At 49.7% G+C, this 19,930-nt stretch overlaps 1 protein-coding gene across 4 annotated transcripts in view; it reads left to right on the forward strand.

Moving 5' to 3' along the window:
• Positions 1-19,930, forward strand: part of JARID2 (jumonji and AT-rich interaction domain containing 2) — a 282,451-nt gene that overhangs the window by 242,958 nt on the left and 19,563 nt on the right. For all 4 annotated transcript variants that reach the window (XM_084872717.1, XM_084872716.1, XM_084872715.1 and 1 more), the window contains 3 exons: positions 9,228-9,463; positions 14,156-15,203; positions 18,382-18,884. In XM_084872717.1, the coding sequence (XP_084728843.1) occupies positions 9,228-9,463; positions 14,156-15,203; positions 18,382-18,884 (1,787 nt within the window). The remainder of the gene's footprint in view (positions 1-9,227; positions 9,464-14,155; positions 15,204-18,381; positions 18,885-19,930) is intronic.

Genomic DNA, 19,930 nt, shown 5'->3' on the forward strand with positions numbered 1-19,930 from the left:
TGGAGCTGTCTGACCAGAGCTGCAGTTTGTTAGGTTAAAATGTGATAGGGCAGGCCATTTATATGCAAAAGCCTCTGCATGGAGCTTGGGTGGGTTTGTAGGGTGTGCAGGTCAGGGTCTCATGGTGGGTCAGGATCTCAGGGCGTCACTAGGCTAGGGTGTGGTAAACAGTGATGGCTGCCAGTCAGCTGTCTCTGTGTTTTCAAGTCCCCCCATCCTTCACCCCAGTGCAGTAAACAATGATTGCTGTGCACACCTTTGCAAGAAAACCACCTTCACTTTTCGACCCAATGGCAGACAGTCCAGCTTTTCCCAATAGGAGTTTGGATCTCCAGCATCTCCCCAGTAACTGGTGTTCAGAATGATTAGGAGCTTGTCTCCCTTCAGATTGAAATAAGCAGTGTACCCAGTTGCCCACCCCCAGCCCACTTTGCGTGCCTCGGTACCTCAGCTTTTCAGTGCTTGTGCACACCTCAATGCTCTTTTCTCTTTCCTTCTAGTTGTAGAACTTCCACTCAGCCAGCTTTCCCGTGGTTCTGGGTGATAGACGTTTTGTCTTTTAGTTGTAGTTTTGAAATTGTTGTGCGAAGCAGCAGTTTAGGTGTTTACCTGTGCTGCCATCTTGGTTTCCCACCCTATAATGATTCTTGTCCATGTTTCTCTGTCAAGCAGGTAAAAGCTTCACCTGAGTCGCCTCAGGATATCATATAACTTCTTTCAGACTCCAGGCAAAACTCAACTGGTAACAGTCATTAGGATTGTCTCCTGTTGTTCAGATGAGATAGCTTCATTAACAACAGTGAATAGCAAGGTTTGGGTGCCTGGATGTGAGCAGGTAATGGAGACGGGCTGGTTTTGTCAGCTCTGTTTAAAGGGAATTTCTGTTTTCAGAAGTGAGTCTTATCTCTGCCATTGCAGCAGGAAATTTAAAAAAAGTCAACCTTCTTATATTTGCACAACTCCTTTCTCTGAAGAACACAGAGCATGCTATGCACTTTATTTTAAATACTTAATAAATATTGTACTTCAGTGATTCCTGGAGGGCAGATCAGGGGAGGCACTGGTTTCTGATTCAGGAAGCGGAGGCACAACTGTGTTAGGTGATCTGGGAACTAGATGCCACAACTTAGCTTTCCAGGTCTCACCAAGAGGCTGTGTCTATTGTGAGGGTTTTAAAGGCCTGTGACCAGCTTCATGAATCTCGGTGCAATATGACTCTTTGAACTGAGCTTACCTGGGACATCTTTGAGTACAAACCTGGAGAAGTAAGTGTGAGCTCCTCCTTAAAAAGTGTAGTTTTCTACCATTCAGATGATTCCGGGATTGCAGGGAGGTGTTTCTGAAGTAACTTCTCTTGCTCATTTCATTTTCATCTCTTATTGGAGCCAATCTTATCTTCTTAGGCATGAAATGACCTTAAATCAAAATACCATTCTTTGGATTTAAAGATTTTGTTTGCTATGGTTTGAAAACACTTGTCTATAGGCAATTTAACTTTCAGAGTATGCATCTACATATTAATATATTTGTCTCTGTTCATTAATGTAAGAGCTATTTGTATTTGTGTATATTTTAGTTTCCTAATATGGTTTACTGTGATAAATGCTTTTCCCCTTTCTCTTAAAGAAAGGAGTCCAATTATTCCTTTTAATTGGGGACAATGCGCCTAGGACTTCTATCCATCTAACTTTCTCGGTCTTCCCGTCTCGTATGGTCCAGGTTTAGTCTTCCCAGTGAAAGCGAACATTTTCTGTTTGTTGTTTCCTCTTCTCTCTCTTTCTGAAGCATCTTACAAATGAAGACAAAAGATAATTACTTGGAGGGGTAAAACTGGCAGATTCCCACGACACTTAAAATTAATGAGCTGTTGAGGACAAAATATACCTTTTCTCTGGCTGTATCATCTTTGCCCAGACCTCCCTCCGCCTTTCTTCCCATTTAATACATGATTTGACTTTGGCTGTGTTTGCCATTTGGCTGTGTTTGCCATTATATCACTTCTATAAAATAGCAAGATAAGATGGTTAAAGAAAGTAGAGTCATTTGAAAACTATCTCACTGTTTAAATTAAAATCAAAATTATTTTATTCGGTTTTAAATGTTTGTGTTTTTCTATTTATCTGATCAAAATAGTCTTTCGTAGAATACAGTACTGTGGTTCATAGAGCAGCCAGTTTTGTGTGTGAAGTTAATGACTCATGTCTTCCTGTCCCCTCTGGTTTCTCCTTTCTGTCTGTCATCAAGGTGCCCTCAGCACTGTCTCTTGATTTGCAGGCTTGGCTTCTAGAACCTTATCCTGCGGAGTTGATGCAGCACTGGTGGTGGCCAAGCTCCTCAAGGCATTAGAATAGAACCAGACTTGTGCATTTTGTTTCAAGTGCTGAGGAAGGACCTGGGTTTTTGTTTTTTCTCTTCCCCAGATCTCAGAAAGATATTGCTGGCTAACCAATGCCACTTAATAAATTCCCATGATGTCTCAGCTTGCAGCTGGCCTTGTCCTTTGTTCCTTCGGGAAGGAGGGTATAGGACTGGAGCACTGTTCTGTGCCTATGCCCTGCTACACCTCTGACGTTGACACCTTTGGAAGCAGTGTGGTGATCCTAGCAAGCTATGACTTAGCCAGCGCTGATTCCTGCCCTGCTAACTCCTCTTCCTAGATAAGCATCTTCTCACAGACTCCTCAGAGCAACCCTGTGAGGGAGATAGTAAGTGGAGAAACTAAGGCTCAGGTAGGCAACAGATCCACGGCCAAATATTAGCAAATGATTTCTGCAGATTCAGATTTCGGAAGTTTATCTCAGAGCCTGAGCTTTGGGTATGTGGCAGGTGTTGTCCCAAGGTTGGCCTCTGGGAACCACAGTGTGGCCAACCTTGGGAAAGGTAATCCAGCCCAGCAGTTTCAGGCTTTTTGGGACCCCCCCCCGCCCTTCCCCCCGCCCCCCCCCAAAAAAAAGGCTTTTATTTTTATTTTTAAAATTTATTTATTTTTTCCTTTCTATTGAATTTATTGGGGTGACACTGGTTAATATAATTATACAGGTTTCAGGTGCACAATTCCACAACACGTCATATGTACACTGAATTGTGTGTTTACTACTCACAGTCATGTCTCCGTCTCCGTCTCCATCAGTTATCATTGATCCCGCTGCCATCTACCCTTACTGCCCTCGTCCTGGCAAGCCACTCCTACCCCTCAGCAAATGCCCTTACCCCCTAGTGACTGTGTTCATTGGTAATGCTTACATGCATACATACAAGTCCCCTCTGAGCCAGCCTATTTGGAGTCCTGGGGGACCATTACTGGTTAGGCCAAGAGTGGATGTGTTACAACCAGAAGCAGGCCTGTAGGCCGTGCTGGATTGCTTATCTGTCATCTTTACATGACAAGTCAGCATCTCTCCGCAGGACACCTGACCAGATTAGCGGTCCGCCAGCCTTTCGGACCTCACAGACCCATTTACTAATACACAGTGTATGAGGTTATGATGTTAACACAGATAACACAAATAACATTTTTATGAAAAATAATTAGATTCTAAAGCTAAGAAATGATAGGTGAGGAGAGTTGCATTGTGTTACATTTTTATGTCTCTTTAAATACCTGTATCAGTAGAAGACATTTAAGTAAACTTTTACTTACTTTTGCATTCAATCTCATAGTATTCATTTTTGGTCAACATATGTGAAGAAAATTAGTCTCAGACAGATAAGTGGCCTTTGTAGATTATTTTATTCTTTGACATCCCACCCATACTCAACCAGTGCTAGTTTCGTTAAGGTCAGTTGTTACAGGAACGGGAACCTGTATCAGGGACTTTTCATCAGTTGCCTTCTACTTTGAATGGATCTCTTACTGTGCACGCTTTTGTTATGTCAGCTATTGATCATTTGAACATGATGGTTCACTGAGTTTGCACCTGTTCTAATTGTTGGCACCTTTCACGTGTGGGATTAAAGAGCCCCATAGCCCGTGATATCAGAAAGGCCTTAAGAGCTGGAGGCTGTCAGACTTATGGTGGGTAGGTATAGGTTTCTCAAAATTGTAATTTTTTTTTTTGCTTGAAATTGTGCGTTCTGTTATTGGTAGCAATAACTTAATTATTTTCCTTGACAAGCTTATTTTATTCATTTTTTTAGTAAATGGCTGACAAATAACTATATTTGTAGTTCTTTCAAATAAAAAATAGCATGCCATGAAAAAAGTATCTAGTTTGCAACTTAAACAGTCTTGAAAGTGCTTTTCCGTGGAAACAGTTGTCCTGTTTTGGTACGCAGGAGAAGTGCTTTATTTGTAGTTCTCATCTTATCACACAAATATGTGTCCTTAAGGGTCAAGATTTAATACCATTAACACTCTGTACTGCTTACCCTCATCCTTACAAGACACTGGCTTTGTTTGTTGTTAACCTGCTGTGAAGAGGACTATAATTATTGGAATAGTTTGGGGCTACTGCACTGATCTGTATTTACAGCATCATTTTTCCCACCTTTTATTGTTAAAAAAAAAAAAAAAAAAAAGGAAAAGAAAAATGTTTTACTGAGCTGTAATTCACATCATCATAAAATTTAAAAGTGTATAATTCAGGAGGTTTTAGTATAGTAGTGACAAAGTTGTGCAACCCTTAACATGATTAACTTTGAAACATTGTTTAGCACCTTCTCCCTGAAAAATCTTGTAAGTATCAGCAGTAACCCCATTTTTCCCAAACCTACCAGTCCCTGGCAGCCACCAGTCTACTTTCTGTCTCTATGTATTGGTCTGTTCTGGTTATTAGATGTGAATCTAATCGTGTGATATGTGGCTTTTGTCATTGGCTTCTTTCACTGAGTGTAGTGACTCTAAGATTGGTCTGTGCCATGGCATGCATCATATTTGAATCCTTTTTATGGAGGGATAATATCCCATTTGTTTCTCTAAGTTCCAGATTCATCCATCTTTTGGGACTCCCCAGCCCGTTTTCCAGTGTGGCCCCAGTAACTTACATTCCCACCAGCAGTGTATGAGGGTTACAGTTTCTCCACATCCTCATCATTCATCTTTCTGAGTATAGCCACCCTGGTGGGTGTGGAGAGGAATCTCATGCGCTTTTTTTTTTTTTTTTGTAAATATATTTTATTGATTTTGTACAGAGAGAAAGGGAGAGGGAGAGAGAGCTAGAAACATCGATGAGAGAGAGTCATCGATCAGCTGCCTCTTGCACACCCCCTACCGGGGATATGCCCGCAACCAAGGTACATGCCCTTGACTGGAATCGAACCCGGGACCCTTCAGTCCCCAAGCCGACGCTCTATCCATTGAGCCAAACTGTCTTGGCTCATGCGCTTTTTTAATTGGTTTAAGAGATAAAGGGATGAAGAGAAAAACACCGTTTTGTTGTTCCACTTATTTTTGCACTCATTAGTTGATTCTTGCATGTGCCCTGACCAAGGATTGAACCCACAACCTTGCATATGGGGACGACACTCTCCCCAAGTGAATTACCTGGCCAGGCTTCTTAGCACGTGCTTTTGATTTGCATTTCCCTGATAGCTAATCCATCTTTAGCCATCACCATCATTGAAATTATCAACACAGTGTCAAAGGCAAATATGTTGTAGGGTAATTATCAAAACAGTTTTGACCTAGGGGTTCTCTTGAAAGCGACTCTGGGATCCCCCAATATGTAAGCCACTCATTAACCTGGTAGCTTTGTGGGGTGTTTTTAACATTGCGTTTTTTCCTTGCTTGGGCGGGGCATGAGCAGTGCCTCTTTCTCCCATGGAATGGATATCAGGAGGCAGCGGGTGGCCGCTGTGTTCCCTGAGGAGGTGGTGAAGGGCCTGCTCAGTCTGCCATCTGTCTGTATTGAAGCCCTTCTCTATACTGTGTGTGTGTGTGGGGGAGAGGGGGGGCGGCGCAGGAGGGGAGCCTGTCCCAATCTAATGAGGTAGTAACCTGAGACAGTCCTTCAAATACCCAGTAATAAATTCCCCCAAATGTTAAGTGCCTGCCAAGCCCCAGACATTATGCTAGGGGCTCCCCGCATAGCGGCACCTGTTATCCCAGGCCACAGATGAGAAAACTGAGGGCGTAAGTAACTTGCCCAGTTGTTCAGCAGCAGCGCTGGGGATTTAACTGCTCATACATTGTCTTGAAATGTTAACAAACCCATAGAACTTTTTTTTTTAAATCTAAACAAAGTAAGTCATTATGGAGCTGGCACTTATTTCATAACAGGCTGCACCTTTAAATTTTTTTTTTATTGTAGAAAATATTACTTATGTTCCCCCCCTATTTTTCCCCATTAGCCCACTCCAGCCTGTTCCCACCCCCCTGTCCCAGGCTTTCACCACCTAATTGTCCATGTCCATGGGTTATACAAATATGCATACAAGCTCTTTGGTTGAGTACCTCCCACCCACCCATCCTCCCCTACCTTCCCTCTGAGGTTCCACACTCTGTTCCATGCTTCCACATCTCTTGATCCATTCCATTCATAACTTTATTTTATTAGGTTACACATATGTGTGAGGTTATGTGACACTTGTCTTTTTCTGACTGACTTATTTCACTTAGCATGATACTCTCCAGGCCCCTCCATGCTGTCTTTTTTACTGCTGCAGTTTTCACATGGTATAAAGGTAACATAACTTTTTTTACCCGCTCATCTACTGATGGGCATGTGGGCTGTTTCCAGATCTCAGTTAGCTATTATGGATGGCGCTGCTGTGAACATAGGAGTACATACATACCTTCTTTCTGATGGTGTTTCTGGATTCTTGGGATGTATTCCTAGAAGTGGGATCACTGGGTCAAATGGCAGTTCTATATTTAGTTTTTTGAGGAAATTTCATACTGTTCTCCACAGTGGATGCACCAGTCTGCATTCCCACCAGCAGTGCACAAGGGTTCCTTTTTCTCCACATCCTCTTAGGCACTTGTCATTTGTTGATTTGTTGATGGTAGCCATTCTGATAGGTGTGAGGTGGTACCACATTGTTGTTTTAATTTGCATCTCCCTGATGATCAGTAACTTTGGGTATTTTTTCATATGTATCTTGGCAGGCTGCACCTTGATGCACACCCCAGTGGCAGTAACAAAGCACAGAAAAGTGTGGAATATTTGAGATTAAAAAACAACCTCTTGTGCCATGTTCAATAAAGGAGTTGTGCTCACTGCTGTAGAAAATTGGTGAACAGTCAAGAATTGCCTAAATTCATGTTCTTTGGCTTGATTTTTAATCACATTGAAGTATGACTTCTTACAGATGTTGCCTTTAATTTGTCTTGAAAGCAAGCACAGATACTGCCAGCATGGGTAAGACTGATGCTCTCTGACAGTGGGCAGTTCCCTGCACTTAGAAGAAATGCCAGCCATTAAAGCTTCCATTTTGTCTGTGACTGAGAGCATCCTGCAGAACCTCACACACCCAGGCTGACAGGCCATGTTTGATGTGGCATGGTCTTTACTTCAGCGCTGAACTTCTGGTCGCTGGGGCCAGTCCCATGCAGTCCAGATGTGGGAATGTAAATCCGTGGTGTGCCATATACAGAGTGATGACAACTGGGCTGCAGAAGTAAGTCTAGCCAATTGAGTCCAAAAAGAATTAGGAGGAACCTTGGAGGAATATTTTACCATTTGAAAATATGGAAGGGCTTTCTAGGCATAAAGGCAAAGAAAGAAACTTTAAAAAGTGGGCTAGCAGATTTAGCACAAGAGATAGAAAACCATATGACAATAAGAGGGTGATATTTGCAACCTATATAAGGCATACATGTAATTTGAAGGACACTTAAAATGGAGGTGCACAGTGAAGGAGCATGTGAGGAAGGAGGTGTGGGTGCAGGCTGGGGAGCAGCCTCTGAGGAGCAGGGGTGTGTGCGAGCTCCTCCAGGGCAGGCAGGAGCCGGGACTTTGACTTCTGCTTCCCCCGCTGCAGGAAAGGTTCTCCTCACAGCTGCCTGGTCAGTGGTCAGGTAGTGAGTCCTGCCTGGAGGAGGGCAAGGCACCTTTCACCAGGAGCCTTCTAAAAGTGACAGCTAGCCCTCGCTGGTTTGGCTCAGTGGATAGAGTGTCGTCCTGCATACTGAAGGGTGTTCTGGGTTCGATTTCAGTCAAGGGCACATGCCCGGTTGCAGGCTTGAAATACCCATAGGGTGCGTGCAGACAGCCTGGCTCTGATTCTCACCCCCTCTCCCTTCCTCTCTGAAATCAATAAAATATATTTCAAAAAAAATAAATAAAGCTAAAGGGGTTTCCTGTCACTTTCTAGCATGACTCTGCCTGGAGCGCTTGTATGTCAGAGCAGTTGGGGCCCAGGTTGGTCTTCTTCCTCCGCCTGCTGGGATGGAGTGAGGGGAGAGAGCCCTATGGGGGATTCCTGTCGAGCACCTGGGCCTGACGAGTGCATGTCCCGGCTGTACAGCAGAGAAAATGACAGCCGCATCCTCGGAGGGGACTGTGGAAACTCTAGCATCTCTGGTCCCTTTGACCTCCAATAGTGGGAGGGATCCAGTGTACACCTTGAGCATTGACTGAGCGCCATTGAGGATTCAGAGCTGGGAGCGGGCATGTGCTAGTGAAGACAGCATGGCCTGGACAAGGCATTCATCCTCTCCATGCCTGCTGGCTTTATCCATCTAACGGGCCCAACCAGAGTGTCCTCGGCCCAGTGCGCTCACGGCGATAGCAGTGTTTCTGGCTCAGGGGAAGCAGGGGTGGCTGTTAGGACCTGCCCCGGGGCCCTCTCCTTCCTCCGTGGTCACTGATAGGTCAAGTCAAGCAGCTGCATCCCCAACGCATTGGATGGCAGGTCCTCAGACTCACTAAACCTGAGAATGTGTTCTTTTTCCAGATCCCTTGTACCTTTACACACAACCTTCTCCTGTTCTTGGAACGGCTGATCGTTTCTTCATTTTAATTTCTCTTTGTGTATAAGGCATGATGTTGATATTCTAAGAGTTGCTGGATTTCTTTGGTAGAGATTTTTAAAAAAATGTGGTTTGCAAGTATTTCAACCAAAACATTTCTTAAGATAGGCTTATCATTTTTCAGTGTGCCTCTGCGTTCTGCTGCTGGTGTGCTCTGACCGGGGGGCTTGGGATGGGGGCTGCTTTTGGTTGTGTAGTAGGACTTGATGTACGGAAAGTTCTCTCTTTTACTCTTTCTGAGGCCAGGAAGTTTAGGTTCCCTGGCAGCATGCTCAGGTCATGACTTTATTCTTCTTTTTTTTTTTTTTTTCCCTAGTTTTCAACGGTTCCAGCAGGTCATCACGGGAGAAAGAACCTGTTCAAAAACACAAGAGCAAGGAGGCCACTTCCGGCAAGGACAAGCACAGTGATCACCGGGCCGACAGCCGGAGGGAGCCGGCTCCAGCCAACCAACCCCCCACAGCCCCCGCCTCGGGCTCCTCGGCCAAGGGGCCCACTGCTAACCACCACCACCCCCCTCTGCATCGGTCGGCTCAGGACTTACGGAAACAGGTAAAGCCCAGCCCTGCCACGCAGGTGACCGTGGTGTGTGGCCCAGAGGGTGCCTGCCAGATGCCACTGCTCTGCCTCCTAGTTAACTGAAAGGAAATGTGAGTAATGATCTTTCAGAGGCTCAGAAAGCACAGAGGTGATGCTCTCAGATGAAGTGGGGCCGTCTGTGGCGCTCACACCTCCTCCCGTGAAGGGCGGTCCCTTTGGGCTGGTGGTGCACTGGCATTCACCCCAGCAGGTGCTGCTGTCCCAGGTGCCACCATCTGTTGAGTCTCCTGTGTGAGGATGGATTGGAAGGGAGCCCCCTCTGAGCCGGCCTACTTGGAGTCCTGGGGGACCATTACTGGTTAGGCCAAGAGTGAATGAGTTACAACCGGAAGCAGGCCTGCAGGCCATGCTGGATTGCTTATCTGTCATCTTTACATGACAAGTCAGCATCTCTCCGCAGGACACCTGACCAGATTAGCGGTCCGCCAACCTTTCAGACCTCACAGACCAGCAGTGGTCCATCGACCACCGGTTGGTGCCGGCTGGACCAGAGGATGTGCGTGTGCTCCTGCGCCGGGGGCTCTGTGTGTGTGATGGGGGTGGGAGAGGGGGGGGGGGGTGGGGATCTGTGACGGGGGTGGGGCGAGTGGGGGACTGTGACGGGGTGGGTGAGAGAGGGAATGGATTCTTCTGAGCACATTTCAGTCCTGCCGGAGGCTCCTCAGAGGGCACTGCTCTCCTGCTCCCACTGCCCCCATTTCTGTCAGATCAGAAAAACAAGTCCTGGTGGAGAAACTAAAGAATGGCCTCAGGGCTTAGCCGCTTTTTGCTGTCACAATGCTCAGTCTTTGGACACTGATCTTAGTGCCCTGGGAGGGAGAGAGGGAAGGAAGTGGGGAGGGGGGGAGGGGAGGAAGGGGGGAGGGAGGGAGGGAGGGAGGGAGGGAGATGAGGGGACAAAGGCGGGTGCTCAGAGGCAGTGGTGAAGGGCTCACTTGTCCACCCCCATGAAGGGGCATTTCTTTAACCCTCTCTCTGCTCCTGTCCTCACTCTGTTTGAAAGTCAGGAGCCCTGAGGATCAGAGATGAGCCTGCACTGAGAATTTTGTCACACACAGTTAAATTTTCCCCTAGAATAGACGGGAGACTGTAGCTTTAAAGATTGGTTCGGGCAAGGTTTGGGTGTACAGAAGAGATGTCTTGGCTGGCAGCAGAATGGCTGAAACATGGTCATTGTGGGGTGGTATTCTTTACTTGTGGTCTTTGCTCATTCTTGCAGACATATTTCTCGCTTATGTGACTAAATTCATACCATACTTAGGAGCCTGTACACACACATGTATTGACTATAGCGTAAATATTGCTCAGCTCTGCAGTTGGTGGGATAAGCGTCCTCACGGATGTTTCCACAGCCTTTAGATACCTTCACCCTTCACAGTGTTATCTGGAGATGAAGCAAGTGTTTCTAACATATTTTAAACATTCTTCTTTTCTTAGGACAACTGCACATGATTGTGGAATTGGTCCCCCAGGTTCTGGGTGCCCTGTTTTGAGGGTTGAGCAGCACAAAGAATAGGGCACACCATTCCCTTGTTTTTTGAGTTAAAGATTTATCTCCATTTAATTTCCAAAGTTGATGGTCTGATAGGCATTTGTGCAGAACTCTCCCACAGATGTTTTGCTTATGCAAAAGAATAATTAAAAAGGGACCCAGGGAAGCTGAGGGCCCACGTGGGGCAGGAATGAAGACTTGTGAAGGATGGATATGCAACTTCATATTCACATGGAATTATAAACACACATGCTTCCTCTTTCACTTTTGTGTATGAGGCTGGATGGAGTAAACCCCTAGTGTAGTTAACTGCTCTTTGCTACCAAACAAGAAAGTTGCATCAGTGGAGGTAAGAGCAGAGGTACCCCTTGCCCTGGGATCACCCTACCCCTTGCTCTGTGGAATGCACAGGGCGGGGGGGCCTGTTCCACAGGCAGTGAGCTGGAGGAGAGATCTGGGGGCGCCCTACAGAGCAGACTCTTGCCATCTGAGCTAGTACGGGAGCCTGGCTTGCTTAGTTGTCGTTGGCGCCTTTGCAGATGGGGTGTAAGCGCGCAGGGGATCAGGGAGTTTCCTCCCAACGTCTCTTCCCCTCTCCTGACTGTGCTCACCCACCAATCAGCCCAGATGGGATGGCCCAGGGCTCCCAGTTCTAGTTTGGCTTTGACCATGACCCTCTCTAAGAGGTGGTGATAGTTAGCTTTTCTGGGACCTATTGTTCATTGGAGCCAATCATGCCTGCTCTCATAAGGATATTCTGAGAAACGAAAGGATAATTTTGAAACCATCAGATCCCATTAATTAATTACTGTGAAAATAAGGTCAATAGAAGCACATTGTAGATTTTTTTGTAACTACGTGATGCAAATGATTAGACTCTGATCTTTTTTCTTTCACCTGAATAGGATAGGGGCCCAGAGGGTACTCTGGTCTTGAATCTCAAATAGGATTAATCTTTTTATGTTGGCCCAAAGAGAAGGCTGCACACGCTGTGTGAGGTGCGGGTGGTGAGGGAAGGGCCCAGTGCTGAGGGTGCAGCTGAGAAGTGACTGTGCCGTCTGCTCTGGCATCATCTGATGCCTCACACTTTTTACCAGAAGTTTGCCCTCCTCCCACTCTCCACCTCTTGCCTGGCACAATTCTACTTATGGTTCTTTAGCCTCATACAGGCCCTGTGCCTGAGACAGCATGCGTGTGCACTTCCCCCAGGCCCTGCTCTTTGTGTGAGGGGCCACACCAATCACGCATCTGCCATGTGATGCATATGCGTATCCAGCAGCCCTGGGGTTGTTGGCTGCAGTGGCTCTGGATAAGAATCTGCATGTATCATAGGTGTCAGGAGCAAAAGCTATTTTGTTTCCTTAAAATAACACTTCAGTTTAAATGCAGTAAAAGGCAGACTTTTAGGATGGAGAACAGCTGAGCTGACACCTAGCGAGGGATATGAAATGTTAGTTTTCCAGGAGAGTCATGAGGAGGATTTTGCTGGTGCAGAAATATGAGTAGTTCGTACGCCGGGACGTGGGTGTCAGGCTGTGCTGACCCTGGAACCTCCCCTGCAAATGGTGGCACTGAGGCCCCATGGACACGTGTGGCTGGGAGATGGGGGCGTTGCTGCCTCGGAGGGAAGGTTTCACATGAACATCTGCAAGGGCTGCAGAATCCTGGCCTTGTGACAGTCAGTGCAGTTCAGCTTTGTTCAAACTAAGGAACTGGGACTGTTCCCAAAGCTGTGACAGGCACCCGAGCTCTCCTAGAGGGGTCGGCGCTCATCTTGGCTGTGCGCCTGCTGAACGTCTCACTGTATCCTCATCAGCTCAGGCTGCTGGTTCGATTGCACGTCAAGTGGTATCTGTGGCTCGGGTAAGTTGCCTCCAGTGTCAGCAGGTGCTGGAAGAGTTAGGACTGCCAGTAGCAGCAGGGCTTCTCTCCCAGAGGGGGACTAACTGGCTGTCTGTCCTGCTGCTCTAAACTGGGTCTTTGGGCCCTGTCTCTAACCAAGAGGCCTGCACACCAGAAGTCCCATTCCTTCTCTTTGTTTATTTTAGAATCTTTTGTCTTTTCAATTCAGTTTTAAAACCCAAGGGGACTATTCCCAACTAACAATTTTCTCTTGAGCTCCCTACCTGCTCTTCTCCCTTCTGAAGGGGTGGGCAGAGGCATTCGACTCAATGGCTCCCTCTAGTGGGAAATGAGAGCTTGACAGTTAAATTTCTGGTTGAATTGAGGGTGACCTGAGCCACAGGTGTCGGGTGGGTGGTGGTGGGCCAAGAGAAGAAGCTGCAATTAACCCACTTCCAGCAGAGCTGGGTGAGAGTTTGGAAGAGAAGGATGCAAAGACAGAAATCCATACCAGAGCCTTGAAGACCTGGGAAGTTAAAGTGTTTTTATTGCATGTGGGAGGATTCTGCCTTGAGCTACCACTGTGTTAGTCTTGCAGTGAATTAAAATGACCCCTCGCCCACGTGCACCGTGTGAGCACTACCTCAGGACAGGCTGCACGTGTTGAGCCGGCCGAATCGGATTTTGGTTCTGTTTGACAAAGCGGTGACAGAATAATGTCTCCTTCCATTCCTTTGTTTCCTTTGGCACCAATTAAACATTGGCACCGAGAGACAAGTACAAGGCCAAGGAATAGGCTTCTGTGTGTTACTAGGTGGGTCCTGGGTTGCTGGTTCTGTTTTATCCCTACCTTTAGGACTTAGGGCAAACTGGTGGGACAGATTGATGTGGGGTTAGCATGTCAGCTGCATTGTGGCCACTTAGGGGCAGTCAGGAAACACAGGCACTGGGTAGGCTTCGGGGTGGGAATACATGCCCTTTCCAGTCTTTGCAGTTTATTTCTTTTAAATTAAAATTCACTGTTCTAATGGCGCGTGAGGAGGGAACACTGAGTTTTGAAGCTTGTTATGTGGACATGGTATGAGATTCGGGAGAGCACTTCAGAAGATGGCTGTGAGAACAGTGAGGGAGGAAGTGGAAAAGGATGGGTGTGGACGGTGCTGAGTCTGAAATAGCCCCAGGCAGTGTGTTGGTTTGCTTTTGCAGGTAGCCCTTGTCTCTGTTTAGTGACCAGTGTGTCGGGGGGTTGCCTTCTTGGCAGGTACTGATTCTGTGTTTTTTTGTCCTCTGCTTCTCCTGCTGCCTCCCAGGTTTCGAAGGTAAATGGAGTCACTCGAATGTCATCTCTGGGTGCAAGTGCAACCAGTGCCAAAAAGATGCGCGAAGTCAGGCCTTCACCGTCCAAAACTGTGAAGTACACTGCAACCGTGACGAAGGGGACTGTCACATACACCAAAGCCAAGAGAGAACTGGTCAAGGAAACCAAACCCAATCACCACAAGCCCAGTTCAGCTGTCAACCACACAATCTCAGGGAAAACTGAAAGTAGCAATGCAAAAACCCGCAAACAGGTGCTATCCCTCGGGGGGGTGTCCAAGTCCACCGGGCCCGCCGTCAATGGCCTCAAGGTCAGCGGCCGGTTGAACCCAAAGTCATGCACTAAGGAGGTGGGGGGCCGGCAGCTGCGGGAGGGGCTGCGGAATTCCAAGCGGAGGCTGGAGGAGGCACACCAGGCGGAGAAGCTGCAGTCGCCCCCCAAGAAGATGAAAGGGGCGGCCGGCTCTGCCGAAGCCCCCGGCAGGAAGGCGGCGGCCCCCGCCCCGGCCCCGGCCCCGGCGGAGAAAGCTCCGCTGAACGGACACGTGAAGAAGGAGGTGCCCGAGCGGAGCTTGGAGAGGAACCGGCCGAAGCGGGCCGCGGCCGGGAGGAGCGCGCTGGGCAGACAAGCACATGGCCAGGCTGAGGGCGCCTCCTGTGAAAACCGTTCTACCTCGCAATCAGAGCCCTTGCACAAGCCGCAGGAGGCGGCGGCCAAGCCCGAGAAGGGGTCCGGCCGGGTCGGGTGGGCGGCCATGGATGAGATCCCCGTGCTCAGGCCGTCGGCCAAGGAGTTCCACGACCCACTCGTCTACATCGAGTCGGTGCGCGCTCAGGTGGAGAAGTACGGCATGTGCAGGGTCATCCCCCCTCCGGACTGGCGGCCCGAGTGCAAGCTCAACGATGAGATGCGGTTCGTCACGCAGATTCAGCACATCCACAAGCTGGGCCGGCGCTGGGGCCCCAACGTGCAGCGGCTGGCCTGCATCAAGAAGCACCTCAGATCTCAGGGCATCACCATGGACGAGCTCCCGCTCATAGGTAAGCCCTGCCTGCCCACTGCCTCATCCCCGTGCCCGTTTCTCTCCCCTGTCACGGGGGATGCACTTCTCCTGCCTCATTTGCTGCTCAGGGGAGGCCACTGCCCCTTTTCTCCAGGACCTGAACATTTGTGGGTATCGGGGTCCATGCTCTCCCCGCTGGGTGGTCCTCTATGCCTGCAGGGGCCAGAGCAGCATTCAGCGTGTGATGGGATGCTGCGCACCCTTCTCCCCCCGGATTCGTCTGCTTGGCTGGATGCCCACTGTCAGTGCCACGGCCTCAGGAGTTTAAACAACAGGGAGTTACCGTCTCACAGTTCTGGGGCTGGAAGTTCAAGCCCAAGGTGCTTGCAAGGGCAGCATCCCCTAGAACCTCTCCCCTTGGCCTGTACGTGGCTCTTCTCCGTGTGCTCACATGGCCATTCTTCTGTGTGCAAGCTCCTGGTCTCTTCCTTTTGTTATAAAGACACTAGTCCTGTGGGTTAGGACTCACCCCATTTTAATGCCTCTTTAAAGACTCTCCAAATAAGGTAGGATTCTGCACATGAATATTTTGGGGACACATATCCGTCCAAGAACTCTTGCCCATGATATTTCTTCTTCTGTCTTGTCCTTGTCTCTTCATCCTCCTTATTTTGACTTGAGTTTCTGCTTCCATGGCATCCAACTTGGCCCTGGTGGAGCCCACAGGTTCAGGAACGTGCACACTCTCCGAGAGCCGGCACAGCTCTGCCCAGGACGGTCACACAGCTCAGCTCACTGACTAGTGGGCACAGGTTCCATTGAGGGGCCCCCGGCCCCCCAGCAGCGTCCACTCACAGGTTGTCAAGCTCCCCTGTCTGCTTCTCCTCTGGACCCTACACCTCCGGGATTAGTTCACTTTCACACGAGTGGGCCCTGAGGAGGGGATTTCCTTTGGGGACGGCTGAGTAAGGTCACACACTTCCCTCCCAGCGCTAGATCCATGAAAGGAAGCAGCACCTTCCTGCCTCCATTGTGGAGATTCTGAGTTTTCAAAGGCTGGGAGAAAAGGAGACGTATAGCAGCTGTTTAAGTGTCAAGAACTGGCAGTAAGATGGCATTCCTTTGTGAGATGAGCTTTCATTATTCCTCTCAGCAGTGCCTGCCAGGGCTAGTGCCTGAGTGAGAATCACTTGATTTGAAAGAATTCTTGGTTGGTGGTGGTCTCTTGTCAAGGATGCCCTGTGATAGACAGTGACCCAGGGCGGCAGGAATGAGCTGAGGAGCTGAGCTTGTCTCAGGAGTTCGGTGTTGGCTGTGCCCTGTGTGCACTCGGCTGTCGGGTGACTCAGAGCAGCACCAGGTCCTCCTACCCACCCTGAGTTGGGGATCTTTTAGGGGCTGGTTGAGTACTCAGGTGATGCCATGATGCCAGCCAACCACCTTTTTTTCAGAGTAGTTCATTTTTCTAATATATTTTTTATTGATTTTAGAGAGAGGAAGAGCCAGTGGGATAGAAACATCAATGAGGAGAGAAAGTCATTGACTAGCTGCCCCTTGCATGCCCCCTACTGGGCATTAAGCCTGCAACCCAGGAATGGGCCCTGACCAGGAATCGAACCATGACCTCGTGGCTCATAGTTTGACTTTCAGCCACGGAGCCCCGCTGGCCTGGCCAGAGTAGGATTTCTTTAACTGTGACTTCCTCCCATAGCAGCACAAGTCCGGGAGATGGCCCCTCGGGTGAGCGTTCTGCTCTTTGCCCCGAGGGTAAAGCTTGTCACCGTCTGTGAAGGGGTGCTGACCTGGCCTGCTACCCACGGAGGCCTTGGGCGAGGGTCTGAGCTCAGGTGTTTCCAAGTGCAAGGGACTTAGTCCTTTTGAAGCAGTTTCCCAGAATTTACCCAAACGGATAATTGGGAAGCTACAGGGCGTGGGGTCAGCTTGGACTAGGTGAGGGGGGTGCTTTGCCAGGTAGCAGTCTGGTAGCCCTCTGAACAGGCTGATCATGGCAGGTGTGAAGTCGTTAATGGATTTGCGAGAACTGGGTACATTGTAAGTGCTGTTGCATTACAGGGATCTTAGGGAAAAAGGAAAAGGCATGGTCAGCCTTCCCTCTAGTCATTAGTGAGACCCGTGGTTGAAGCTGCTGTGGCACACTGGGGTGACTGGCTTCGCCCTCTACCTGTGCCCGTCAGGGCTGTGCACCGCCAGGCACGGGTCTCCTCACTGACACACCAGCGTGCGGCCTGGAATCTGGCTGAGGTCCAGCGAAGTCTCCTCCCCGAGGTAGTTTCCTTGTTCACACACAGCCAAAACCAGCTTCACATTGTCCTCTGGACTTATTTGCAGTTCTTGGGTTGGCCCAGGCATTCCACTGGGTGTCCCAGAATGCTCAGCCCACTTCTGGCCCCTGTGCTGTGCTGTAATTTGATAAGCGATATAGTGAGAACCCGCCTCCATTCTTCTGAGATTAGTGGTTCCTCTGAGTGCATATGGGAGGAATTGAAGGGTAGACTGTCAGGTGCCCTTCTGAATAGTTCCTGTCGCCCTGGAAATCCTGTCTATGGGATTGAAAATGTGTGTGTGTGTGCATGTATTAGGTATGTGTGTGTCTTGGGTTTGTGTATTGTGTTAGGCATGTGTGTGGGTAGGTAGATGAGGTATGTGTATTGGGCGGGTGTATGTGTTTGGGGGTGTGTGTGTGTTGGATTGGGAGGGGGATGGGACAGACAGCATATGCTGTGTGTATGATTTCTAACATCACAGCTATTCCAGGTGACATTGGGACATGGATGTGGCTGAATCGCACAACTGGGCCCTGCCCTTCCCTCTCCAGGGATGGGCCGCTGCTCCTGGTCTCATCACCGCTGCCTCCGGGTCTATTAGACGGTGTTTACCAGTGCGTGCTGCCCTTTGAGGAGAAGCATGCCAGCTCCCTATCGTAGGCCTCTGCTTAAATGTTACCTCCTCCGGGCGGCCTTCCCTCATCACCCCGCCCAGGACGGTGGCCCGCAACTCTCGAGCCTCTCAGTCAGCTTTATTTGCCCCTTATGCGGCAGATTGTCTTAAGGTCCGTCTGCTCAGACTAAGCTCCCTGGAGGCCAGAGATGATCGGTTACTGTCCTGGCACACAGGGCATCCCGGACTGTCAGGCGAACGAAGGAGGTCTTGTTCCCGGTCCTTTCACAGACTGTTTTCTTCCCTCACCGTCCTAGGAGGCTGCGAGCTCGACCTGGCCTGCTTTTTCCGACTGATTAACGAGATGGGCGGCATGCAGCAAGTGACTGACCTCAAAAAATGGAACAAACTCGCAGACATGCTGCGCATCCCCAAGACTGCCCAGGACCGGCTGGCCAAGCTCCAGGAGGCCTACTGCCAGTACTTGCTGTCCTATGACTCCCTGTCCCCCGAGGAGCACCGCCGGCTGGAGAAGGAGGTGCTGATGGAGAAGGAGCTCCTGGAGAAGCGGAAGGGGCCCCTGGAGGGCCACACGGAGCAGGACTACAGCACGTTCCACCCCCTGCCCCGCTTTGAGCCCAAGAACGGGCTCATCAACGGCGTGGCCCACAGGAACGGCTTTCGCAGCAAGCTCAAGGAGGTGGGCCAGGCCCAGCTCAAGACAGGCCGGCGGCGACTCTTTGCTCAGGAAAAGGAAGTGGTGAAGGAAGAGGAAGAGGACAAAGGCGTCCTCAGTGACTTCCACAAGTGTATATATAAGGTAGGCCCTGTGCGGCGGGCGGGCCCCGAAGCCACCAGCCATTTCCTCTGGGAAACGTAATAAAGAGAAATGTCTGCAGCTTGCTCAGGCCCCAGGCCTCAGGGCATCTGGCCTGCTGCCCTGGGAACTGTGAGCATGTGCGGAGTCGCTTGCCCACCTCAGGCCTTGGCTTTGCTTTTCATTGAATGAGCTGAGTGAGCACCCAGGTGCCAGGGATGCAGTACCTAGGATGCAAATCAATTCCTCCTCACCCACACTTCTGTGTGCCCCTCCGAGCACCCTCTCTCAGGCTGGAGGGCGGGAGCAGCCCAGCCAGGCCTGGAGTGTGGTTTCTCTCTGCTTCCTTTTTTACTTCCTGCAGAGCCCACTGCCTCACTGCAGCTTGGCCAGTCACCTGTAGAGAGGCCCATAGAGCTCTCCTCACATCTCACCGTTGAACCTGCCGAGGGAGGCGGGGAAACAAGCACACGCCCATGTTTCCCAGTTCTGCCTCTGCCGGATCTTGTTGCTGTAACAGCCGCCCTGGGAGATGCCCTCCTCTGAGAAGTGTGGCAGAGTCAGGGGCGCTCCCGCTTGGCAGCCCGCCTGCCTTTGCTCAGCAGCGGCCTCTATAGCCTCCTGTCTGGCTATTTCCAAAGCCAGGCTTGGGGCTGCCCCTCCCCTGCCTGCAGGGGTGAGTGGGGCACTGGGGGCAGAGCTAAGAGAGGCCTCTGCTGGGTTGCATGGGCTGTACGCGGGGTCCCTGTTCTGGGCTTACCAGGTGGACGTGTTCTGTGGTGAGTCTTGGCAGCCCTCGCTTGTCAGTCCTGCTCCCACCCAGTGAGCTGGGGAATTTTGTTCCATTGGAAATAGCCGCCTGGGGCAGGCCTGGCCGGTGCCCACCTGGTTAAATCGGCGTGGACTGGTGATACTGGGTCCATCCCAGACACAGGGAGCCCTGTGTGCCTGCCCTTCTGAGTCCATGCTGCGAAGTCGCCTGTGGCCACCACCGCCACACTCGATACTTTTCTGCTGGGCGTTAGCCCTGGCCTTCTCCCTGGAACGTT

Source organism: Pipistrellus hanaki (genome assembly GCF_964339955.1).
Source record: "Pipistrellus hanaki genome assembly, chromosome: 2".
NCBI classification, from domain to species: Eukaryota; Metazoa; Chordata; class Mammalia; order Chiroptera; family Vespertilionidae; genus Pipistrellus; species Pipistrellus hanaki.